This window comes from Ochotona curzoniae, unplaced genomic scaffold, assembly GCF_017591425.1.
Source record: "Ochotona curzoniae isolate NIBS_2020 unplaced genomic scaffold, NIBS_Ocur_1.0 contig_2210, whole genome shotgun sequence".
Taxonomy (NCBI): domain Eukaryota; kingdom Metazoa; phylum Chordata; class Mammalia; order Lagomorpha; family Ochotonidae; genus Ochotona; species Ochotona curzoniae.
In genome coordinates this window covers 2,337,212-2,363,464 of record NW_024465369.1, presented here as the reverse complement: position 1 = coordinate 2,363,464, position 26,253 = coordinate 2,337,212, and the positions used below count along the sequence as shown (strand labels likewise).

Here is a 26,253-nt window from a genome sequence, read left to right as displayed (position 1 = left end):
GAGCTGGATGGGATGTGGGACAGACTGGATCAGACTGCTGTCCATACTCTCGTAAGCTTGGGAACCATGGCAGGGAGCATGCCTGGTGTGGGTTATTACGAGTCACCCCAACTATGCTGCAACTCCCACTGTTGTCTATGAAGGCCACGTGTGTGGTGGGCAGGATCAGGCTGGTGTGCAACACCCATTGGTTTGTGTGGAAGACAGAGCTGGAAACAGAACTGACCCAGCTAGAGCAACCACCAGCCTATCCATAAGCTGATTAGGCTGACAGACTGTGCCGGGCCCTGTACCAGCATGCACACACAAACATCATGTCTGGGATCACCGTAGCCGATGTTTCTCTGGGGATCACCACAACTGAACTGCTGATCTCAGAACTCCAACCATGAAGAGAATTGCAGGTTCCATGATCTAGTCATGGAGTGCATGGGTCAAAGCTGAGCTTCCTCAGAGGCTCAGATAGAGCAGTGGACAATATATCCAAGTTCACATGGAGGATATGGCAGTACATTGGAGTCTGCAGAGGACACATAGTACTATAACAGGTGAACAAATCAATCTTCTATCCCAGTCATGTGTTTGCGGTGAAAACCTGGGCAGACATTTTTTTTTCCCAGCTTGTGAGCTGCATTTATTGTGGCATCCACAAGCCACTGTGCCCAGGCCCCTCCCATGTGCACCAGGAGCCTCGCTGCTGGCAGCCGGCTCCCACACCAGCACCCCGAGTGGTGGGCGTCTGTCCCAGAGGAAACCACAACGGTCCAAGCGCCTGACACTGGGCCTAAGGCCTTTTGCTTGGATTGACTTAATTCACGGCCAAGAAGGGTGAACTCACAGAGACTCTAAGATAAGACTGTCAGCTGGTAGATTCTGGAGAGATTTTATCGTGGTTGGAGTGGCAAGATTGGCAGTAAGTCAGAATTGTTGAACTGTCAAAACCACTTGTGCAGTGCCCTCAGAACATGTCCCACATCTGGCAGCCTGGGGTGGTGTCTGGTGGCGGCCCTCCCTCCCAGGATGCAGTGGCATTTAGCAGGCTGTGGCTTCTCTCCTCAACTTCCCTCTTCCCCCAGGTACAGGAAGGAAAAAAAGAGAACATGGAATTTGTGATCTCACCCACCTTCCCGTAGCCCTTGACCCTAATCACCCTAATCAACTATGTAAATATCATGAAAAACGATTCAGTGTATAATATGAGATCATCAATGCCAGGCCCAAGGCCTTCTTAGTGGTCTAGCAAGAATGACCTTAAATGACAATATCCATGTCATTGCTTGCTCAGTTACCCAGATCATGAACCTGTGTTTCTGGCATAAATCAGTCATGGCATGTTAAATGAAAATTAGATGCAACTACTAGGGTTTACAGATTCCATGGGTCTTGTTGAATTTAGTTTACTGAACATTTATTGACCATTAATTATTCCCATGCCTGTGCTTTCATGGGCTTGGAGATAGAGATGACTAGAATGTACCCTTCAGGTTTTGGTCCACTTGTTGAGGGTAGATAAGGGCCATTGCTGTGTGCTGAAAGGTGAGGGTGGAGGGACAGGTGGCATTGGGTGACATAGAGGAGACTCTGATCCAGCGTAGTGATAATGGGAACAAAGCATGAAATCAGCTTCAGGTTGCAGCAATTACATAGGTACTTGGAATAGAAGGTCTGGCCAGGCTGAGGTAAGAGGAGGAGGGTGAGGCAAGCAGGCATGGTGGTACAGGGGAAGTGGACAGCCTAGAGAGTGTGCCCCATCCACACACGGTGCTGGCCCTACTGAGAAACAGACAGCTGTGTGTTTTGAAAGAAGCCAAAGATTGAAGCTTTGATCTTTGGAAGCTGTTGTTCTGCTTTTGTTGAACATGAAGTTCCCTGCTTGAAACACCCTGGTAGCCAATATTGGTATCTGAACACTACTGTGGAGACCCAACAAAATGTTGCAGTTTTCTCCCTGAGGCAGCCCTTTTGTGAATTCTCTCTTAAGTTACAGAAAAGGCAACTATCACAAAACTACAGAAGCGCAGATTTATGGCTAAGCAGTCTTCGTGTTCATTTGTTTCTCTTAGCCTTTTTTTCTTCCCCTTCAGAGAGAACCGTATTCAACACCCTATCAGTCATTGTTGACAGTATGTTACATTCGTCCCCTTTGAGTGGGGCAGAGTCTGGAAGCTAAGGCTCTGATCAAGCAAGTTAAAACAAAAATGAATGGAATAGAATAGAACAGGACAGAATTTTGGTCTGTTTTGGTTCTGTATCTGCTGCTGCCTGTATCCTGATCAGCCAGAGCTCTCCCACTGCAGGTGCTGGATGGGCAGGTGGTTCACCAGGTGGCTCCGTTATATGCGTTAGGTGGTTGTCAGGCATCTGAGTGATAGAGGCATTGTAATTAAAGTGGAATTGATTTATTAACAGAGGTTTCCTGGTCACATAATTTAGCAATGTGAAGGTGTTAGGAGGCCTGGGGTATTGCAAAAGAGTGCTAGGCACGAGATAATTATTGCCTGACATTGGAGAGAATGACAGATGGGTCCCCATTGTTGCTGTAAGTCTCGCCTGCAATGGAAATGGCATTCTTCGTTTAACACTGTCCAGGGGCTCTGCAGCAGCATTGATTCTCCCTTGCCTTGCTGCTACCCTGGCCTTTCCGTGCATTTCAGAGAGGCCTTTTCTCAACCTTGCACAATGCTCCCTCAAAGCCTGCTGCTTATTCAGCTGTGAGATTGACATTTGGCTTTTCCCTAACAATGGGTTGCCTGGGTCCTGTCCATTTTCCAGCTGTCTTTCTGTTTGAATTTCAGTTTCCGGCTGATGGCACTTTCTGTCCTAGCCTGAGTATGGCTTGGTTAAAGGAGCTTTGGTCTTTTAGTCAGGTCTGTATAAATATTTATTTAAGACTTCTCTTGTGTGTGCTTCTGCAAAAGTAGCTGTCATTACCTCCTTGACATGTAAATGAAGGTATGTTGTAAAACAAGTACATTTCTGGGAGGATGGTGGGGGTGGGGAGTAGGTCGGGGCGAGGGAGTGGTTCAAACCTGAAGGGACACTGAAGTGATATTTTACTTGAGTTTCACACCCTGGCCACCTTGGCCCTCTCCTGTATACCCAAAAGCTCTTTAGAGTTAAAAACCCACTCATGTAGGTGATTGGGCTAGGAACTTGAATGTAAAGAACACGTGAAAATGTTTCCTGGGGCCTGCTGCAGTAACCTAGTGGCTGAAGTTCTTGCCTTGCCTGCGTTGGGCTAGCTTTGCATGGGCTTAGCTCCGGGCATTGTGGTCCCTTGAGAGTGAACCAATGAATGGAAGATCTTCCCTTTTCTCCTCTCTGAGTCTTTTAGTCTTTTAGTCTGAGTCTCCAATAAAAATACATCTTAAAGGAAAAAAAAAATGTATTTATTCCTTGTTGGAACATTCGGAAACTTCTGTTACAGCCCCTCATTTCTGCTCTTTTCTCTCTCTCTCAATCTCTCTCTCTCTCATTTCTTATTCTGTTTTGCATTTATTTTTATTTGAAAGGCAGAATTGCACAGAGAGAATACTTTCGCATCTGTTGCTTCTCTTCCCTAATGACCACAGTGGCTAGAGCTAAGCCAATCCGAAACCAAGAGCTTTTTCTAGGTCTCTCACGTGGGTGCAAGGGTCCAAGCACTTAGGCCATCCTCCTCTGCTTTTCCAGATCATAAGCAGGGAGTTGGATGGAAAGCGGCATAGCCTAAATTAGAACTAGTATGCACATGGGATGCCAATCCTACAGGTGGAGGTTTAGTGTATTACGTCACGGTGCTGACCCCACTCCTATGTTTTCAGCCAATGGTTGTTTCTATGCACTGGATGATTTTTCCCAGATATAAATGATTTTTTTTTCTGATTTGAATTGTTATCTTTAGTAATAGAAAAATGTGAAAAACTAAAAAAAGAAATTGTCTCAAATATTCCCACCCTAAGCCATTAACTCCTGTTAGGATTTGAGGAAAAAGCTTTATTGTTTTCAGTACATTATATTTTATCCTGTTTAGACTTATTTATTTTTATTGGAAAGGCAGATTCACAGAGAAAAAGATCTTCCATCTGCTGGTTAACTCTCCAAATGGCTGCAGTGCCTGCAGCAGGGCTGATCTGAACTGGGAGCCAGGAGCTTTCTCAGGGTCTCCCATGCGGGTGCAGGGTCCCAAGGCATTAGGCCACCCTCTGCTGCTTTTCCAGGCCACAAGCAGAGGGCTGAATGGGAAGCGGAGCATCCAGGACAAGAACAAATACCGATATGGGATGCTGGCACTTGGGAGTAAAAGATTAGCTAGTTGAGCCAATGTGTCAGCCCCTCAGTGCATTTTTTCAAAAGATTTATTTATTTTTATTGGAAAGGCAGATATACAGAGAGGAGAGACAGAGAGGAAGATCTTCCACCTGATGATTCACTCCCCAAGTGACCACAATGGCTAGAGCTGAGCCAATCTGAAGCCAGGAGCCAGGAGCCAGGAGCTCTTCCGGGTCCCAAAGCTTTGGGTGCAGAGTCCCAAGGCTTTGGGCTGTCCTCGACTGCTTTCCCAGGCCACAAGCAGGGAGCTGGATGGGAGCAGGAGCTGCTGGGATTAGAACCGGCGCCCATACGGGATCCTGGCGTGTGCAAGGCAAGGACTTTAACCACTATGCCATCACGCCAGGCCCCCTCTCAGTGCATTTTAAAAGCAGAGCTGTGCTGTGGAACGAGGCAAGTCACATCTTGTGTCTTACTTTTATTGTCACACATAACTGCCTCTTCCCTTTGGCTTCTGCCTCATTGGGCTCAGTACTTTCCAAGTGCTTTACCTCAGAACCTTGCACTGACGCTGCCTGTTATTTGTAAGGTTCTTCTCCAAGTGACTACATGGCCCTGTGCTTTGTCTTCTTCAGATCTGCCACCTCGGTGAAGCCTTTTTTGACCTCACCGTTCAGCTTGCACCTGCATTAGCCTTGAACTCCTGGCCTAGATCTATCGCTTCCCATGTCATTTGGTGCCTGTGACACCTGCCATGCCGCTTAACTGCTTTTTATCAATGTTATTATTTTACCTAGTATAGTAACATAAGTATTGATAGTATTTTTTGTAAAATTGGCAATAACTACATGTAGCCCCTGTAAAAACACTTATTTGGATATTCAACAGAAGGGGGGTGTGTGAGAGAGAGAGAGAGGGAGAAACTCTTCATATGTTGGTTCACTAACCAGTGCCTGTTACATCTGTGGCTGGGCCTACACAAAGCCGGCAGTCCAGAACTTCACCTGGTCTTCCACATGAGTGGCACCATTTAAATACTTTGGCTGTGTTCCGTTGCCTTTCTGGGTGCATTAGCAGGAGATTGAGGAAGTAACTAGCACCATGATGATGTGTGGCCATCCCAAGTGGTCACTTCTGCACCACAATGCCTACCTCACAGCCTGTTCTTTAAGGGGCCTCACTAGAATCATCACCCAGCTATTGGACATTCAAAGCGCATTCAATTTTTTGATCCTATAAATCCCATGACACTGTAATGATGTTTTGGTGTATAGCATTTTTCCATTTCTTAGATATTATGGGAAAATCTGGGGCAGGGGACTTACTGCATCAGGTTCTACTGAGGCTCAGTTGGCCACAGGTAAGAGAAATGGAATGTGGACAAAAGAAATTATTGATGTATTTGAGAAGTGAGAGGGTAGATTTCTGGATGAGTTGAAATTATCAGCAAATCTGAACATCTCTCAGATCTTCATTTTCTACTTTGCTGTGTGTTTCATTCTGAGATACTCTGTTAACTTATGTCAAAATCTCATCCTGCTAGCTCTAAAATCCCTTCCTAGGGAGACACCTGCAGCTTAACATTTTTTTAAAGATTTATTTTTATTATTATTTTTTATTGGAAAGGCAGATATACAGAGAGGAAGATCTTCCGTCCGATGATTCACTCCCCAAGTGAGTGCAAAGGCCGATGCTATGCCGATCCGAAGCCAGGAGCCTCTTCCGGGTCTCCCACGCGGGTGCAGGGTCCCAAAGCTTTGGGCCGTCCTCAACTGCTTTCCTGGGCCACAAGCAGGGAGCTGGAAGGGAAGCGGGGCTGCCGGGATAGAACCGGCGCCCATATGGGATCCTGGGCGCACAAGGCGAGGACCTTAACCACTTGCGCCACCGCGCCGGGCCCGCAACTTAACATTTTTAGGAGCATTTTTGTGGCAGGGTCTCATTGGCTCTAATTGAGTTGTGCCATCTTTGAATCCTTCACTTTGGGTGTAGGATGAGGTGCTGAAATAGAGCAGGGGTGATGTCATCACACACGCAACACCTTGCCTGTGATTAGACAAGTACCGTTCCTTCCCCAGGAAGAGTCAGGATGCTCTGGCCATGTGGGGAATGGATGCTGGACAGGCTTTGACTGACAGCTCTCCATGTTTCCTATGAACATTTGAAGGATTCTGTGCCTTAGGGAAAACAGAAAAAGTCCAGTAGATATAGAAAGAGAAGGCCATTTACATACTAAGAAAGTTTGAATTATTTTGATACAATCTAATCAGATGGCAACATTTCCATTGTTAGTATGGGAGAGAAAGAAGCAAGAATCTCAGGTCCCAGTTTCCTGGACAATCAGGTGAGACTTCTACTAGACCATGAGGCCCACAATTATAGGCTATCACTGGCCACTAGCTCCCTGGGTGTATGATTAAGATATGAGCCATGAAAGCAGGCTCTAATATGTTAGGAGCAGAAAAATTCTTGAGTGTCTCTACGGGATTCTGATCAAGTGCTCTCCAGATGAACTTGAAGGCTGCTGGCGGGCAGGTGTTCCATTCCAGAGCAGCCACAGGGCTTGCTAAGAGGCTCTACACTGATGGGCTCATGGCCAGAGTGATTTCAGCCCCCCACTTCTGTGGCCTCTGCTTGGTCTGAGAGCCGCCAGTACAGGAGCCCTCCCATTCCCAGGCTGCCTGGTCTCCTGGTTCTTGCAGCATTCTTGCCTTGGGTTGAAAGGGCTCTGTTATCCACTGTGGAATCTAGCATCTGCCTTGATGTCAGTGTTGAGCTCTGTTGGCCCTGTGGTGGCTTTTGCCTACATTCAGGTGTTTATGAAGCTCCTGGGGAAACCTAGCACTGTCATCTCTGCTGGGGGTAGGCATTCTGGTCCAGTAGCTCGTTCTTGGCCTGAGGAAAGTTGTAACTGGGCCAGTGGAAACCCACAGTTTGTTACATCTTGCTGCCTTGCTAGGACAGCAGCAACTGCCTAAGCTTACCTGATTTTTTCCATTGAGATCATTCCGGTCCGGGAATTGGTCATGTCTTGGTGAATTATGGACTAAAGAAGATGAAGTAATTAGCTGCAACTCTTGAGAAATTCCTAAAAGGCCTTGGGAGCACTTTCATTTGCTTCCTGCGCCAGTGACTGCTGGCTGCTATTTGTGGTGAATGCAGGCAGTTGGTTTCTGAGGACGACTGCCTGAGCATGGCCAAGTAGAGAGCCCTTCAGTGCAGTCTTGCTCCCCAATGCAATTTGTTGCCTTTCTCTTTCTTGCCAAATCGTCAAGGAAATTAAATGGGAGTAATGATAAGCCTCTGTGAAGGGCTCGGGGCTGACTTGGTGGCCTTAGGCTCTCCCACTTCCCTTGGAGCACAAAGAATGAAGCAGTATTGATTATCCATGCACTGGGAATGCTTCACTCACACAAGCAGAACCTTCCTGAGTATTTGAGAATATTCATAATCACAGGCATTAGACTCTTAAGTCCAGGAAACCGCACTACTGTATGAATATTTGGTCTCATCAAGTAAACCAGAGGAAAAATTTAAAAGAAAATATATTTAAATATTATTTGTTAGGGATAGAGAGAGAAAGAGCTAAAAAGATTTCTCATGTATTGGTTCACTCCTCAAATGTCTGCAAAGGCAGGACTGAGCCAGAAGTCTGGAACTCAATCTGGGTCTCCCACATAGGTGACAGGGACCCATATACTGGAGCCATCATCTGTGGTCTCCTGAACTCAACATTGGCAGGAAGCTGAATGTAAGCACAGAGCCTGGGTCTTGAACCAAGTATTCCTGTGAAACAAGCAGGCATCACGGCATCTTGATGGCTGTGCCAAATGCCTGCCCACTCCCCACTAAGGACAAACGTCATAGGACAATGACCTCCTGCACGTAAAGCCAGGGGTTTTCAGTGATTGCACATACAGATGCAAGTACTTTTCCACCTGTGCCTTGTACAAAGCCAGAGGCACAGATAGAACCGGAGTTGGCAGTCCAGCCAGAGAGGCTCTGCTCCTCTGTATTGCAAAGATTGGTGTCTGCACAAGATGCAAGAGGGAATTAACAGGTTACTCTAGCTGATAAGGAAGCAGTCCATAGGATGCACATGGCCCAAGTATTCTAAAAACAGTAAAAAGAAAATATAAATAACTCACCAAGTATGCCTTTGATTTTTCTCTGTGACATCTTACTGCACCATGCTAATAGAGGCTGAGCACTGATCATGAGCCAGGCCCAAGGTCATGTAGGGCATCCGCAGCACTCCTGGCTGCCCTGCAAGGGAACAGCTGCTTCTTTTGCACCTGCCCCTGCAGCTGAGAGCTGCTGCTCTTGGGAGGGTCTGATACCTTTTGACAACACTGCCTCTGTGTGTCACATGAAAGCTGCAGTCTGTCATGGTGCACACCTGGCCCCACCCTTCTCTGTGGATGGTTACAGTAACAGCTGGGGCCCTAGGAGCAGCTCCCATCAAAAACAGAAAAGTTGCCAAGGATTTGGTGGCTTGGAGCCTCACACAGCTGGAGGACTGGGTTATGGCTGAGTCTTGGGAAGGGCTTGGAAGTGTTATGAAGCAGGTGGTTTTAGCTCTGCAGGTGCCCCATCCTTGCCTTCCTGCTCCCCTGTCTTTAAGGCAAATCAAAGCAGAGGACAGCTGCAGTGTGTCCTCTGCAGTGTGTCCCCACGCTCCTTTGGGTGGGGTTGCCGGTGGCATGTTTCTGTTCCTTGTGAATAGGAAGACAAGCAGGTCTTTAAAAGGGGACTGTGTAGGGAGCTGAGTGGAGTCTAGCTGGGTGCTGACCTCCATGTCTCCCACCCATGCATTTCTCCCTCTGCTGTGAGCACCTGCAGTGCCTGGCCTGGAAAGGAACCATCTGAAAGCTTATGGGCCTCATGGGTGGCGTTCTCGCAGCGACCTGTGCTAGTTACATACACCTTTGTTTTGAGAGCTGCTTTGACTGCGTCAAATCAAGGACAAGTTTTATAGCTGGATGTTAGCTTGGGCAAAGAATGAAATTAGGCAAAATTGCTACTACGTTATTTGCCTTTCCAATTTTTCAATGTGAATAAAGTGCATTTTAATTGCAATTATAATGTCTACATTTCTAGATCTCTGGCCTTTAAAGATAAGTTATTACTGCTCTGAACAGCTCTATTGGTACCTATATTGGATTTAAAACTCTGTGGGATGAAAACCTCTTCCAGCAATTAGTACGGTGCACAAGACATCAGCAGTCACTGTCCTATTGTGGGAGCCATTTGGATGACTGCATGTCACTTGGAGAGTTTAGCCTGCTGCTGATTTCACATGGTCTCAGAAGACTTTTGGCTGGCAATGCCTTCAGCATTTTCATCGTGGAGCTGGCCTTCCGAGCCTGAGGGACAGTGAAATATTTGTGAGGCAACCAAGCTTTTCCATGGCTCTTCACTTTATGGGTTTAATTTTCCAAGTGCAGTGAATTTTTATTTGTGTTCTCTTGGGGCCATATCAGATGGGTGAATAATACTCAGAAATGAGAAAAAGTGTCCTTGAGGTCTTAAAATATTCTGAATCCTCTTTTCTTTCCTTTTAGCTGTCTCCGTTATGAGGTACAGCGCCTCTGCTTTTGGGTTTGCAGTAAGTAACCTGAAATATACTTCTCTCGAGTCTTGCACATGTTGCCTAAGTCCCCAGATCTCTCCCTGAACCCTCAGCAGAGGCTGGTTAGGGTCAAGGGCTAGCATGAGGAACATGGCTTTTTTGGAAACGGCTGCCTTGATAAGATAGCGAGGAGTGCCGATGTTTCTCAAGTATAACTTGAGGGTTCCACATGTTGCACAGTGTGACTGGATGGAGAAGATGCTTCCGTTTTGGACCTCCCCCCTCCTCTTTCCTATCTGGGTTATGTGTAGGCCTGGCCCGCACCAGAATGAGACATTTGCTGTTGTAGGCAGAGGTGTTAGGACTGATAGCAGAGCTGCCCGCAATGGGATGAATTCAGTGTGTAGCCAGGCTAGAGGTCAGCTAGCTTCCTAGGCTGCTTCTGGAAATGATGGTCCCAGGTAGCAGGTCTCTGTTTCATAGGCCATGCACTCGGGGTGGTGCATCTCAAGCCTCTTTCAGAGAGAGCTGGTGCTTGTCATTTCCCGATGAAGACTGTGTTGTGCTGCAGAGACATATTCTGGCCTTCCTTCTGTGCACTTGTAGGGCGGCCATAGCCAGGAAAAGGGTGCCTGTTCTCAAGCCCGCTGCTGTCCTGTGTTGTGGGATTGCATGTTTTGAGAGGATTGCAGTTACTAGACAAAATTCTATGAAGGATGCAGACTATATAAAAAAGTGCACATTCCCAGAAACACACAAACATCTGCCCTTCTGGCACACCCATCTTCTGCACTCACACTTTGGCTCGCATTCAAACAGAAGCATTGAATGTTGTGTGCAACGTCAATGTCTTGACAGATTTCCTGGGACCCCTGGTTCATCCTCACTTTTCTCCATCCCTTAATTACTATAATCCCATGGAGAACTCAAAACAAAATCCCTATCCTGAATCTTCTACTTCCTAGGACATACAGGAAAATGAAGTTATCTTGCCTGTCACGGGGGATAACAATTGCACATGCTAGGAGAATAACGCAATCTTCCTTATGTCTCCAGTGCTGGGGACTTGGAGACCCTGAAGTAGCACCTACCACAAGACAGGGACTGTAGTGCTACCACCACACCACATCATGGGCACAGAGGCTCCACACACCCCCGGGCTTTGCTGTGAAGGCCCCCAGTGGCTGGGCTGTAACAACGGGAACCTCTTTGCTCAGGGTTCACTCATTCAAATGTTCCCAGTAACAGCACAGTAATCCTGTGTCTTGACAGTTGTGACCACTTCTCTCTAAAAATCCACTAATGCTGTGTCTCCTTCTCCTAGTTTGATGCCATCCTCGATGTCCTGTCATCAGCGATTGTCCTGTGGCGATACAGCAATGCAGCTGCCGTACACTCTGCCCATAGGGAGTACATGTAAGTGGATTCTGATGCTTTTTACAGACTACAGAACCCTGGTGAATGGAGACATTGTGATTAGACCTTCTGCACAGCTGGCTCTGCAGCTGTTGTACTGTATTGAGAACAAGGTCCCCAGGTCCGAGAGCACCAGGAGTGATGTCAGCCACAGGAAGGGACCCTCCAGGGGTGGTCAGAATCCTTTCTGCTCCTGAATGTCAGTTGATATTTGTCTGCCTGTCTATCCCATGCATGCATTCATTGGCCCATCCTCTCATCTATCCATCTAACCACCCACCCTTTCTATTTTCATCATTGGACTCTATTCTCTTGGATTGTTAGACATGTTTTTCCTTCTACATGTGAGGATTTCATTACTGGAATTTCCAGAAGACAATTAGATGGCAGCCTATGTTATTCTACTTCCCTGCCATCCATCTCTGTGTTAAAGAATGTTGTTTCCTCTAGTGGGTGAAGATTTTGACTCCGAGTGATTTTTATTTGTCACCATAAAACATGGCTTTTCCCATTTCTGTCCATTTGTACCATTTGACACCTCGCAAGGTAATAAGAGCACAGGTCTAGGGGTCCAGTTCTTGCCTTTGAAGACCACATTTTGCTACTTCTCTGATTGCTCTGTGTCTGATTTCCTCATCTAGAAAGCAAGGAAACAATTCATCCCTCATAGAGCTGAAAATAGAATCCCAGTTAAATACATAGATGTTAACTTGTGTAAGTGTTAAAGTGTATGCATGTCCTGGTATTTATCAGGGCAGAAGCTTTATCTGACCTCTGCAGCATCTGGAACACACATGAGAGAATGAATGCTCTTTCGCTGTGGCAAATTCTAAGGCTCAGAGGGTTCTCTTGAACGAATGTGCCAACTTGAAAATTTTTGGAAAATGATACCTAATGAGTCATTAATGAGCATAAATTTCAGCTAATTTCACCTTTGGCTTTAGGTAGCAATAGGAGTCTGTTAAATATTGGAACATATTAGAATTTTAAAATATAATTAAAATTCCAAACCTGTGATGTCTCAGATACCAGTTAGGATTAAGTTAGAGTAATTTATGCTTTTTTAAAAATTTTATTTTGTTTTTATTGGGAAATCAGATATATAGAGAGGAGGAGAGACAGAGAGGAAGATCTTCTGTCTGATAATTCACTCCCCAAGCGGCTACAACTGCCGGAGCTGAGCTGATCCAAAGCCAGGAGCCAGGAGCCTCTCCTGAGTATCCAATGCCGGTGCAGGGTCCCAAGGCTTTGTGCCATCCTTGACTGCTTTCCCAGACCACAGGCAGGGAGCTGGATGGGAAGTAGGGCTGCTGGGATTAAAACTGGCACCCATATAGTATCATGGTATGTGCAACGTGAGGATTTTAGCCACTAGGCCACTGTGCTAGGCCCTGCTTGTTTGTTTTTGTTTTGGTTTGGTTTTTAGAAGAGATAGTACTAGAGTGATTTGATAAGACTTCACATGATGGTATCATAATCAGAGAAGTTAACACTGCTATATCCGAAGGATTGGTTAGCTAATGCATCCACCCAAACATTTGAGGAATTCAATGAAGGCAATTATGAGATGTGTTCAGATTTAAGAGCTAGGTGCTATGTCATCAAGAACACCCAATCTGGGCCTGGCGCAATAGCCTAGCAGCTAAAACCCTCACCTTGCATGCACTGGGATCCCATATGGGTGGCCATCCAGCTCCCTGCTTGTGGCCTGGGAAGGCAGTCAAGGACAGCCCAAAGCTTTGGGATCCTGCACCCTCATGGGAGATCTAGAGGAGGCTCCTGGCTTCAGATTGGCGTAACTCCTGGCTGTTGAGACCACTTGGGAGTGAATCAATGGACAGAAGATCTTGCTCTCTGTCTCTCCTCCTCTTCCTGTGTATCTGGCTTTTCAATAAAAATAAATAAATCTCAAAACAGAACAAAACAACACCCAATCTTTAGTTCCATGGTTGCATTCTCCAAAACGTTTGCTGCTCCAGTCATATATTAACACTTGTCTGAAAGGAGATATGTTGTCAGTCTAACCAGATTCCAAAGACTTACAAAAACACATAAATATTTTATATTTATATATAAACGTTTTATTAGTGTTTAAACTACTGCCAGAATGTTGATACTGATATCAGAATATTTTGGATATATTGGGTTAAGCTATTTTCTGTTGACTTGCTAAATAGTGTTTCTGGCAACTTACAATGCAAACTGCATATGTGAATTTACTTATATTACACAGTGCCCTCAAAGGTGAAAGGTCCTCTTGCTGCCTTTTTTTTCTTTTTTTAGGGAACAACAATCAATACTTCTATTTGCAGTTCTAAAAGGAATTGAGTTCTGAGTTTGCCAAATTCTCTTTCCTACTTTATTTTTTAAAAACTGATTTCTTTTTTGAAATAATTTTGTGTCTTGTGCTCACTGAGCTGCAGATCACTGTGGTTTTTTTTTTTCCATCGCTTTGGGATCCCTGTGAAAAGTTAATAGTGTCCTGGAGATTTCCCAGAATTCAGAATAATGACGAGAAATGTCTTTGGTTTCACTGCTCATGCTAATTTCAGAACAAATATAGTAAAACAGAACCATGTGGAAAAACAAAGTTGAACAAAACAAAATTGTCTAATTATGTAAACTGCAAACACTTAGGAGTTGCTTTGGCAGTTCCCAGAAGGTTGTTCATTGATGATGGCAGTGATTTCACTTGGAAATTCCTGACCTACAGATTCAAATGATACCTGCCAGCCTCTATATTCTTGCCTTTAACATTTTATTCTCTGGCCCATTCCATATAAGTTAAAAATTTTTGAAGCTACTGACAACTGAAAAACCAATGTTTTCATATTATAAATTGTCAGTGAGATAGGAGATGCATAGCTAAAAAAAAACAACAGATTTTGAGTTATTTGTTCAAGGATGATACTGGGGGCAATTGGGAAATATCCTACTGACTTTTGGTTAATTCCACTTTTATAAAAAAAAAATCATTTTATTTGAAAGGCTTAGAGAAATCTTTGTGCTGATTGTTCATTTCCCAAATACCCACAGCAACTGAGATTGAACAAGGATCCTGGAACTTCTTCTGGGTCTCCCATATGGGTTCCAGGATCCAAAGTACTTGAGGTATCGTCTGCTGCCTCCCATGGTGTTCATCAGAAGGAAATTGGAAAAGAGGTGTATGTGGGACTTGCAACCAGACACTTGAACATGCATTGCAGGCGAGTGGAGCTGTATCTTAAACAGAAGACATAGCCATACCCCGTTCCCACTCCTTGCTGTCTCTAGTTGGACTCAGAGTCAACCTTGAGCTTGGACATGCCCAGGCAAAGAAAATAGAAATTGTCCAGGCCTGCTACCTGGTGATTCTGTATCCAAAGCATGGATGCAATGCAGTGTTTGATGCTCAGAGACAGAAAGATTATGGTATCAACACCAACAAAGACGTGTAACCCAAATAGTTTTGTTATGCTTTTAAAACTTAGTTTAAAAATACACAAAATCAAGCAAACGAAGTGCGTAATTAAATAGTGCTAATTACATTGGACATTGTTGAGAAAGTTCTGGCAATCTCTCATCTTGCAAAACTGAAATTCTATCCCTGTCTTCCTACAGCCCAAACTCCTGTCAGCCTTCATTCTACTGTGCTTTTATATTTTTAATGGAATTCCTTAACATTTTTTAGACTTATTTTTATTGGAAAGGCAGATTCACAGAAGAAGACCATCCATCCACTGAGTCATGTCCCAAATGGCTGAGTTGATATGAAGCCAGGAGATTCTTTCAGATTTCTCATATTGGTACAACGTCCCAAGGACCTCGTCCATTCTGTACTGCTTTCCCAGGCCATAAGCAGGCAGCTAGATGGGAATTGGAGCAGCTGGAAGTTGAAGGTAAAGGATTAGCCAAGTGAGCTGTTGTGCCAGCACCTCTGTTGTATTTCTATAAATTTAGCTGTATGAATCAAACATGAATGAGGCCACATTGGGAATGTTTGCAGGATTTAGGCAGGGTCTGAAAGCAGTGAGGCTGAGGCTTCAAGGGGTTGGATGGTGCAGTGGCTTACATAAGATTTGGTTCTGGAATTTGTGCAGGGCTTAAATGCCTTGTCATAAACTAATGGACCTCAGTGGGCAGCAACTTCATCCAATCATATTGTTTAGGTGGTGAGTGTGATGGGAGGTCATTAGATCATTGGGAACATGAAATTTTCAGGAGGATTGTTGTGAAAGCCTGAACATGGGCCCAGGTACTCTCATTGCTTCCCGATTAGTCATGTGGCCCTCTTTTTGCATCCGCTCTGCCATTGCCATGGACTATACTCATTGGATGCCTCTCCAGTGGGACTGGGAAAGCCCCAATCTGTAAGTTCAGTGAGCCTTCTGTCTCTCTAAAGTGAATTGGCCTAAGGGTAATAGTAAGAAGGGAGGGGTGGTGAGAGAGAGAGAGACAGACAGACAGAGACAGACAGACAGTGATAGACACACAAGTAATTGGGAAGCAACACCTGGATTTGAGCTGAGTTGAAACCAAGATCTGAGAACTCTACCTGGTCTTGTACACAGGCGGCAGGGACCTAAGTACTTGAACCATCACTTGCTGGCTTCCAGGGTGTTTATTGTGAGGAAGCTGGAACAGGCGCAGAGGTGGGGCTCAATCCCAGCCATTCCCAAGAGGTGGCTCAATCTGCCACATCTTTAGACCGGACCTGTCTGGCAGACTCTATGCCCTGTCAGGCATGCTCCACTTTTGTACTGTCTAGTCTGATGACCCCTAGCCACAAGGAATCATTGAGTGCTTCACATGTCCCTGGAAATCCTGAATTTTTCAGTAGATTTTTAATTGGGTTTTTGATAATACAAAAATTCCAGTAATCCATGTGGCTGGTACCTAATCTGTTGGCTAACACCTCTTTAGATAATTTGATTCTTCTTAACCTATTTTAAAAGGGCAGAGTATGAATGTATCCAACATTCAAATGATTTGGCAACAAGAGCTATCAGGGAAGCAAAGAGGTGCTTTGGTTTGAGGGCCTGTGGAGAAATTAAGGAGGAAATTGGCAGGGCCAAATGTCAGGGAATTTCACACCCGTCTTAGCTATGTTGAGTCCCAAGCATGGTGTCAGGCCACAGGAAGGACAGCCTCCCGCTGTCAGCAGCAAGGGCTATCAAATGCTTGCTTTAAAGGTACAGCTTGGCACTCACTGGGGAGTTCTGACATTTTGTGTGTGATGGTGGCACAGGTGGGACTGCTGAAGGTGCCCTGGTCCCAGCTGTCTCTTGAGGCTCACCAAGGTGGACAGGTGAAGGCAGCTGGGAAACTTCCCTCCCCTTATCAGACTCCTACTTGTGCACCATAAGGTAATGCTGCAGCCTGAGAGCTTACTGCACTGCTTGCAACTCCCTCTGCATGACATCCTGCTTGGGAACACTTGGGACAGTGATGTTCTTGAAGAGACATAAAGCCTCGTGTGTGTCTTCTCAGGAGAAGTAAATGGGTCATGCTGGCTCTCACCCAGGTGCTCACTTGTTCTGTTTTCTTTCGCATTTTGCTGAGCCAAATGCCTTGGCTGAGAATTGCCAGTAGCCAGAAGGGTTTGACAGTAGCCTTTGATCAGCAGGTTTGGCAGCCGTCTTGCTGCTTTTGGAAAGAAGATCTGAAGATTAAAAGAAAAGAAAAGCAGTCAACACAGGCAAAAATGAGAGGTTGGTCATTTGCTTTTGGTGTCTTATTGGAATGAGCTGTAGCATCGGTGAGCTGCAGTGAGAACTTTGTAAAATAGAATCATGTCTCCAGTACTTCTCATGGGACATTCAATCTTGCTCTAAACAGGCTCTGGGAAAGTACATCCCATTTGCGACACATTTTTCCAATACTCTTCCCTTGACAAAGCTCTTGACCGTATTTTCATTCAAGGGGTGAAACTTGAGCTACAAGAATAATGTCAGAGATGCCCTCTGAGCTAAGTGAGGCAAGGTCTTTGTAAGGGGCTTTTACCCTCATGAGCGCTTTGTATGTTAAAGGACATTTAAAGTGTGCCTATAACAGACATGACACTACAGGAATGTGGTGATGTGTTGTAGTATATTTGAGAAGAATGCAAACTTGGGCCCTTTGTGAATTGAGTAGTATCCCCTGAGGGGAAAAAATGTTGAAGTTGTAAGCCCCAGGGCAGTACAATAGAATCTTAGTAGGAAACACACTCTTGTAGATGTAATCAAGGCAAGGTGAAGTCATGCCTGAGAGGAATAGGCTATCATCAGGCACTGCAAGCATCCTCAGAAAATAAAAGGGAGACAGGCACTCGGAATAGACCAGCTTGTGATGAGAGAGGCAGGGAATAGAGTGATATATCTGCAAGCAAAGGAATGCCAAGGATTGTGATAAATATCATAGATCCAGAGAGACCAAGGTAGATACATTTAAGAGTAGCTGGCATGGCTAGTACTTTAATTTTGAACCTTTTAAACTGCAAAACCAAAGCTGTTGATATTCAAACTGCTTGGTTTGTCATTCTGGGTTATAATCCCAGGAAGCTCACAAGAGTACACATCAGAAAGTTCAAGGAAAACCCAATTATAGTATGTTTACTTTGGTGCAAAGCCTTTAAAACTCATGCATAGTTTTGCTTTTTTATAATTTGAAAGAAGATTTCACTCTGTGTGTATCTTTTTCTATCTGCTGATTCATTCTCCAAATGGCTGCAGCAGCCAGGGCCGGGCCAGGCTGAAGCCAATGGCCTGAAACTCCATCTGGTTCTCCCACCTGGGTAGCAGGGACTCATAGACTTGGGCCATCCTATGTTGCCTTCCCATGTGCATTAGCAGGGAGCTGGATCAGAAATAGAGGTCAGGCCATGAACCAGGCTCTTTGGTAGGGGCTGATGGCATTGGAGGCGGTAGCTTAACCCAGCTTAGCAGAACACTGGCCCTCAATTTTTTTTTTTACAGTATGCATTTTTCGTGAACTTTTTGAAATATAACATCGTCTCCAATGTTTTTTCACATTTACCATATAACTCTCAACCCCCTCTGCAACCTATTAGTCTTGCAAAGTCTTAGTTTCCTCATGTGTCGAAGGGTTTTGACATCTACCAAATGGCAATGTGATAAAGATTGAACATGATATTGAATGCAATATCCATACCTATTGGAAAAATAGTGGATGACTTATTTTCTATATTACAGATCTTAAAAGTATTTTTCTGGTTATATCAGTGTGTCTACTTCATGATTTTAACTTCTCGAGACTAGGGAACAAAGAATTTGGTGTGGAACAGCAGATAACACTACCCCTTGGTTGCTGTACCCTGCACTGGAGTGCCGACTCTGCCTCCTTTCTTACTTCCTGCTACTGTTCTCAGGAAGGCAACAGAAGATGGCCCAAGTTCTTGGGACTGCTGCTACCCTCTTGGGAGACTCGGATGAAGTTTCTAGCTCCTGACTTCAGCCTGGCCCACACCTGGCTAGTATGGCCACCAGGGGAAGAAGCAGGTAGAAGATCCATGTCCCTAGCCCCCCTCTTTGCCCATCTGCCCTTCAAATAAATCATCTTGAGAAAAATTTGCAAAGAAAGAGTAATATACACTTGAGTAGTATATTTAAAAGTTATTGTTGGTCTAAGGGTAGAAATGACATGAAGGGACAAAAAAGATTGTGTCTGAATTCCTTGATTTCATTCCCTCTTTCCAAAGAAATGAGAATTATTTGAGGCAAGATAAGTAGTCCATGACAACAAATTGGGGTTATTTGGGCCTGGTTTGATGGCTCTGTTGGTTAATCCTCCCTTTGTAAGCACTGGGATTCCATAAGAGCATTTGCTCTATTTTTCATCTAGCTCCCTGCTTGTGGCCTGGGAGAACAGCACAGTGTTGCCCAAAGTTTATTGGGACCTTGCATTCACTTAGGAGATCTGGGAGAAACTATTGGCTCCTGGCTTTGGATTGGCTTAGCTCTAGCTCTAGCTGTTGTGGCTATTTGGGGAGTGAACCAGAGGGTAGAAGATCTTTCTGACTCTCCTCTCTATAAATCTGCCTTTCCAATAGAAATAAATACTTCTTTTTTAAAAACTGAGATTAGTCATAAAACTAAGAATACCATCAAATTCATGTTGCAGAGTTTCCTAAGGTTTCTTAGCACCAACACTTTGATGTACATTGTGTGTATCTGTACATATGTGAACGTGGCTTTAGTGCAGAGTTGATCTCTGTTTTTTTTTTTAATCTTTCCATGTTAGACTACCTAGAGTTAACATGTGATTTTTGACAGCTTGGTGGTTTTTTCTATGTGAATTTTTAGTCTCCTAAAGCACATTTCTACTGAAGATGTGAGTTACAGACAACCTGAAGTAGTTGTCTTGACTTGTTTTGATTTGGCCATTAGGCCTCTTATTTCTGTAGGATAAATGACCAGGAGTCTGGGTTAAAGAACATGTTAACATAATTTCGACAATTCGTGTCAAGCTGCACTTCCACAAAGACCATACTCATTTGCACTGCCCTGACTGGGCCTGGCAAGACCTGTACTCCCCGAGCTGGTCCTGAATGCCACAGTTCTCTGCAATCTTTGCCAGGTATCTGGGTAGAAAATGGAATTCCTCACACTAATGTGTGTGTCGTTAGTCATCTGCCTAGCAGAAGGTATTCTCATAGGCTTCCTGGACATGTGTATGTGTTGTGGGGAAGTGAGTTGTCAGAGTTTCAGATGGAACTGAAAAGCCTTTTGTTTCCCTCTGAGCTCAGTTTCCTGGCTCTGGCTCCTAGCATTCGGGTAATTTTTTTTTTTTTTTGCAGTTATGTGATTTTTTTTTTAATGTATCTAATTACCTGGCCTTTTTTTTTTTTTGGTACTAGTAAATTAGTTTTGCATCTCCCTGATAGGACTTGAAACTCACCCATGCAAGACTATTTCACAGGTGTCATTTCTATTATCCCCCAATTCCTTGGACAATGTCCAGGATGTAGTAGATGTACATCAAAAAATAAATGATGGAATCCCTTCATGTTGTATACAGTGTGATAACTCTCATTGAGGCAGTAGTAATTACCATTTGCAAAGCACTTTCTTGTGCTAGGCTTTGTGTTGGAGTTTGCCTAGGGGAGAGGTATTATTTACAAGCTCTTGGCTTGTAATGGCTGGAACTGGGTTCTGAGTCTAGGTCTCAGTTGCAGTGATGACTGTGTTAACACTACCTCTCTGAATGACCATGTGCATCTCTGGGTATTTCCAATATTCTATTCCTCCTCCTGCCTCCGGGAGATGCACCTTGCTAACAATTACCTGCAACTCGAAATTAGTAGGAGGGAGAACAAATACACTTGTGTATGTGAAAGAATTTGGGGCTGTATTGTTATTGAACCTGAAATTCAATCCTGGTGTTTGGTTCTGAGTCTGCAAGGCAGGAAAATGGCTGGCACTCAGCCAGATAAAGACAAACTGGGCAGTCTAAGGGTTTGGGTTAGCATTCCCAGAGGCGGGTTTCTCTGTCCTGGGTCCCCTGAGCAATCGTTGTTATGACAAGCACTCCAGCCTTCCCACATCTCAGCAGCCTTACAGATGAGGATGGCTGGTCTCAGCAGTAGCCTGGACTCCCTTCATACTCTTTGGAAACAGCCCTCTCTGTGTGAGGCTGTGCTGTGGCTAAGCGCTGGAGGTGACCCATGTGGCTTCTCCTCTGGGGCCTGCTGCTAGGACAAAGTATTTGCCCAACTCAGAGTGCTCTATACTCCAGGGTGTTGTCTTGCTCTGAGGATGGTTACCCTTTGGAAAGATAAACCTAGAAGCTGCAGTGTTTGTCATGTTGCCACCCTCTGCTCTTGACCGGCAGTGCCCAGCTGTAGTTGAGCTTTCCCTGTGGTGGTGGGCCTTGGGAAGTTGCATGAGAAAGAATTTAGTCTCCTTAGAACTTCCTTGTCTGTGGGGGTTTAGGACAGGTTGCTTGCCTTCTGTGAAGTATTTTATTTCATGAGGAGACCTTTGTTTCCTCTTCTCCATAGTCTCTGAAGTGTGCAGGTTAGGGATTTCATGGCCCATGTGAGTGTTTTTTCTATCACCAGATTTTGTTCTGTGTGTTCATTGGTAGAAAATTGTAACTCAGTCTGACTTTGAATACTGCTTGCTATTGATTACTGCTCAGAATGCTAGTATTGGTGATAGCCAATGATTGGTTTATTCCTTGCACTTTTTGGAAAAAAGATGTTCTGTACATAAATAATTTTTGCAGTCAGATTCAGCATACTTTTCCCTTTTGGAGGATATGGAAACGAAGAATGAAGCTCTCATCTCCTTTACGCTGATAATGCTTTCCTATGAATAGCCTAGGGAGTGCAGGTGAACCTAACCCAAGCACCGCTGGGTGTTGTGTGTGTGGTTACTACTCTCAGGAAGGGGCTCTGGGGTGCTCAGTGTGCTTACCCTGCTTGGGGGGGTGGGGGTGGGGGCTCATGAATTGCACCGAAGGGAATCTGGTGGATTTTTTTTTTTCCCATCTCCTGCCTTTCTCTAAATAGTCACAGCCTTGGAGCTTTTAGTCAGTATGGGTTTATCAGCATCTCTGATTCTGCTTATTCATGTCAATAAATAGGAGACACTGAAAGACATACTTGAGTAGGTTAATTTTTTTAATGGTTTGTATCTACCTCATCAAATTGTTAGGAGAAGCAAATGAGATAATACAGATAAGTTGCTTGGCACAGTGTTTGACCCATAGAAGATCCTAGTAAATTGGGGTTATTTTTAACGGTTGGCTTTTCAGGCACAAAAGAAGTAGATTTTTTTAAAGCAGCCGTTTTAAATACAATTCCCAGGGGATACTATTCACCCGTTTAAAGTGTGTACCTCAGTGGCCTTTCAGGTATTCACAGATTTGTATGTGCCATCACAGTCATTCTTAGAACATATTTGTTACCACAAAGAGAAGCCCCACCCCTCCCACTCTTCTCCCATCCTGCCTCCTACCCACGGACAGCCACTCATTGAGCTTCCGTTCATTTAGTTTGGTTTATTTTGAACGGGAACTGTAGACTCTGTTCTTGGGTGGCTCCATCATGTTTGCAGTGGCCAGCATGTTGTAGCATGTGTCACTGCTTCCTCTTTTTCTGTTGTGCTGTGTGATCCTGTATCTGGGTGAGTTGCATCTGAGCCAGTCATCATTTGGTAGGCACTTGTGCTGTCTCCTTCATGGTGGTTGTGAGGAATGCTGCTGTGAATACCTCATGTGGAGATCCAGTAGGTTCTCATTTTTCTAGGCATATGGCTAGGAATGGAACTGCTGAGTACCTGTCTCAGAGTTGCTGTAGTAAAATACTGACTGAGCCACTTCATAAACATGAGAAATGCCTGGACGCTGTGAAATCCAAGATTAAGGTGGATTTGGTGTTTGGTTCATTGGCAGCATTATTTGGATCAACTTAGGGATTCAAATTTCAACACATGAAGAGTGAGGGGTGCATACATTCAGACCACAGCACTGGCTAATGTGGTCACTGCTACTAAACATGGGAGCAATTATCCAAATGTTTTCCAGAGTGGCTGGACCATGTTGTATTTCCACCAATAGTGCACTGGGGACTCCAGTTGCTCCCCGTGATCAGTAACACTTATCATTTGTGTGTCTGATGCCAGGCACTCCAGTGGGCATGAGGGCAATCTCATTGTGGCTTTGATTTATACCTGACAGGATTTTGTGCTTTTGGGGGGAAAAAATCACCTTTGCCTTCTCTTGCCTGACTTTTGGCCTTGACTCCTATGGGCTGTCAGGAAGCTGTGTTAGTCACGCTAATGAAGTAGCATGCCACTCTCCTGAGAAAGCCTCCTCCAGTTGGCCCTCCACCTCCATGATGCATGCCCTTCTGGTGCCTTTAAAGTCCTGCACTATTTGCTTTGGGCCTTGGAGATGGAAGCTCTACTTATTTTTTCAAGCATAATTTTCATCTGTATATTTGAAAGAGAGAGCCAGACAGAAGCATCTCTCATCTGCTGGTTTATTCTCCAAAGAGACAGGCTAAATGCAGTAGCCAGGAACTTCATCTGGGTCTACAACATGTAGGGACCCAAGCAGGCATTAGCAGGTGCATTAGGAGGAATCTTGGTCAGAAGCAGAGATGCCAAGACTTGAGCTAGCACTATGATATGGGATGCAGGCATCTGCAGGAGTGGTTTAGCCTGGTCTGCCACAATGTATACCGCTGAGGCTTTGAGGTCATGACACATGGTCAGGAGAATAAGATGAACCAAACTGATAGAAAGGATGTGAAAGGACAGGATCTGAGTTTATGAATGGATGTGAAATATCTTGACCAAATCTTGTGAGAATCTGTTAAGGATCAAATGCTTGAGTCTCTCCTAGTTGCACATGGCAGAAACCTAACTTGAGTATGCTAGTAATAGGAGATAGGCACAAAGGGGAGGTAATTGAATTTGGTGTGCCTCTGATGGCATTAATAACTTGAGAGGAGGAGGAAGAGATGCTATAATGTAAGCCCTCAGCTATATGGGCATATAGTGAGAAGGCAGGCATGTGCAAGCCAGGGAGGGGCCCTCCCCACATGCTGATCAGGCAGGCTCCTCATCCCACCTTTGAACCTCCAATGCTGTGAGAAGGGGAGTCTTTGTTGAAAGCCCTCAGGGGTAGTCTGTTTCAGCAGCCTGAGCTAAGGCAATGTCCATTTGGTTTCTTCCCCTGCAGGGAGAGCCACCTAGGAATCCTAGGAAAGCATCAGAGATTAGGACATTTTATTTAGTGCCAGTGACCTCATAGCCTAATGACCTCAATCTGTATGTTAGAAGTGTAGCAGGGGTAGCGTGTATCTTAAGAGACCAGGACACTGGTTGGGGTTGCTTCTCCTTGGAGTCACAAACTTGGGGGTGAACAGCCATTAACCTGCCTTTATGACTGCTCTTTTCTTATTTCTCCAGCTCACCAACCTTTTTGTGTTTTTAAATTTTTTCTTAAATTATCTTTTGATACTCACACCATGTGCTAACATTAAGTCTTTACTTACTTATTTACCTATTAGTTTAAATAGTTATTTTATTTGAGAGAGTTATAGAGAGGGAGAGAGACAATCTTCCACCTGCTCATTCACTTCCTAGGTGATTGCAATGGCCAGGGCTGGGTAAGGTTGAACCAGGGGCTTCATCTGTTTGTCTCACATCAGGGCAGGAGCCTAAACACTTGGGCAATCTTCCACTGCTTTCCCAGGCCAGGAGCAGAGAGCTACATCAGAAGTGGAGCAGCAAGTCCTACACAATAGCCTAGCAGCTCAAGTCCTCAGCTTGCATCTGCTGGGATCCCATATGAGTGTCATTTCGTGTCCTGACCGTGCTGCTTTCTATCTAGCTCCCTGCTTGTGGCCTGGAAAGGCAGTAGAGGACAGTCCAAGAACTTGGGACCCTGCACACCATATGGGAGACCTGGAATAAACTCCTGGCTCCTGGCTTTGGATCAGCTCAGCTCCAGCTGTTGTGACCACTTGGGGAGTGAACCAGCAGACTAAAGATCTGTTCTCTTGTATATCTGCCATTCCAATGGAAATACATCTAAAAAGAAAGAAAAAATGAAAGAAAAGAATGGAGCAGCCAGAACACAAACCAGCACCTATGTGAGATGCTTGCATCACATGCCACAACATGGTACACACCCCTTCCCCTTTCCAGCCAACCTTTTTTGGGATTCTGTGTTTGAGTGCCTGTAGGTCTTTTGCATAGAGCTGTTGCTTCTGTAGCTTGTCAGTAGACCATGGTCTGGTAGTTGAGGGGTTTCTCAGTAGTCCCTTTTCTGAATGAGAAGGGTTTTTAATTTTTTTCTTTAAAATTTTTATTTTATATGATGTTAACATAGTTAATCAGGGTGGGATGAATCAAGGGTTAGGAAAAAGTGGGTGTGATCATTGTTTTCAAATTTTCTATTTCTTCTTCCTGTTTCTTGGGGGTGAGATGATGAGGGGAGAAGCCATACCTAGCCTCCCAACTGCCCCAGTACCAAGGGATGGGCAATGGCTGCCTGGTATCAACCCAGGGTCCTCATGTGGCATACTCTCTAAGAGTTCTAGCTGGGTGGTTTCAATAGTTTTGAAATGTGGTTTATCTCCCTGATCCAAGGATGAGGAAACCCTTTCAATTTCCATTGGCTGACATAGTTGACTTTATAGTCTCCATTTGCTCAGATACTTGCTGTCATTGTTTGGCTAGGTAGTTATCCAATTTGTTCTGCTCTCCTTTCTCTGGCATGGTATAGATGTCCTCTGCAAACCTCAATGGGCTGCCATATTCTCCATGTGGGTCTGGGCGAGCTGTCCACTATTCTCTCACTGAGGAGGACCAGTTATCCCAGGTGGGCCAAGGAACCAAGCCAATTGACCCGGGCCCCACTGGAACCCTTGCCCCCAGGGCTCATGGATCCAGCATCCACTGTGCTGGCAGGCCAAGGGCCTGGGGCCCACTGGATCTCCTGCCCTGGGGCTCATGGACCCAGCACCCACTTCCCCGATTGGCATGGCTCATCTCACCTTAGTATCCAACCCCAGGTGATACAACCTGGCTTGGTCCAGCCTGCACCCAGTTCCAGCTCATACTAGTGGGTGTTGCAGCCTAGCCAAGTCCAGCCAGTCCTGTCATGGCCCTGATGTGAACTGGCTGTTGTTGTGGCCCAGTCTAGCCCCTCTTGCTCCCTGTCCTGGTTCTCAGATCTGCTAGTGAATGTTATGAACTTGCCTAGCCTAGACCACGCCCAGATCTGACCCACATGTATGCTGGAAGGTACTGCAACCTGGCCTCATCGGGGCTGCTCCTTGCCTTGGTTCTTGTGCTCATCTGCAAGATCTGCATTGTGAAAAAGGAGTTTCCCAAGCTCCTCTATCAGGTCTTCTCCCAATGGCAGATGTGTCATTGGCCCAGGTTGACTTTGTCCACCTCTTGTCCTGGCAGCAACAATGTCCTTGCCCAACCAGCTCGTACCCATTCCTGTTCTCACCTGGTCCACATCCAGACATAGCTCTTACATGGTTCAGTGTGAGCCAAGACCTAGCTCAG

The 26,253-nt window shown here is 45.1% G+C and overlaps 1 protein-coding gene across 1 annotated transcript in view; it reads left to right on the top strand.

Moving 5' to 3' along the window:
* TMEM163 (transmembrane protein 163) overlaps positions 1-26,253 on the top strand; it is a 281,838-nt gene that overhangs the window by 169,861 nt on the left and 85,724 nt on the right. Inside the window, exons 3-4 of the mRNA XM_040971488.1 lie at positions 9,816-9,859; positions 11,148-11,239. Coding sequence (XP_040827422.1) covers positions 9,816-9,859; positions 11,148-11,239 — 136 coding nt within the window. The remainder of the gene's footprint in view (positions 1-9,815; positions 9,860-11,147; positions 11,240-26,253) is intronic.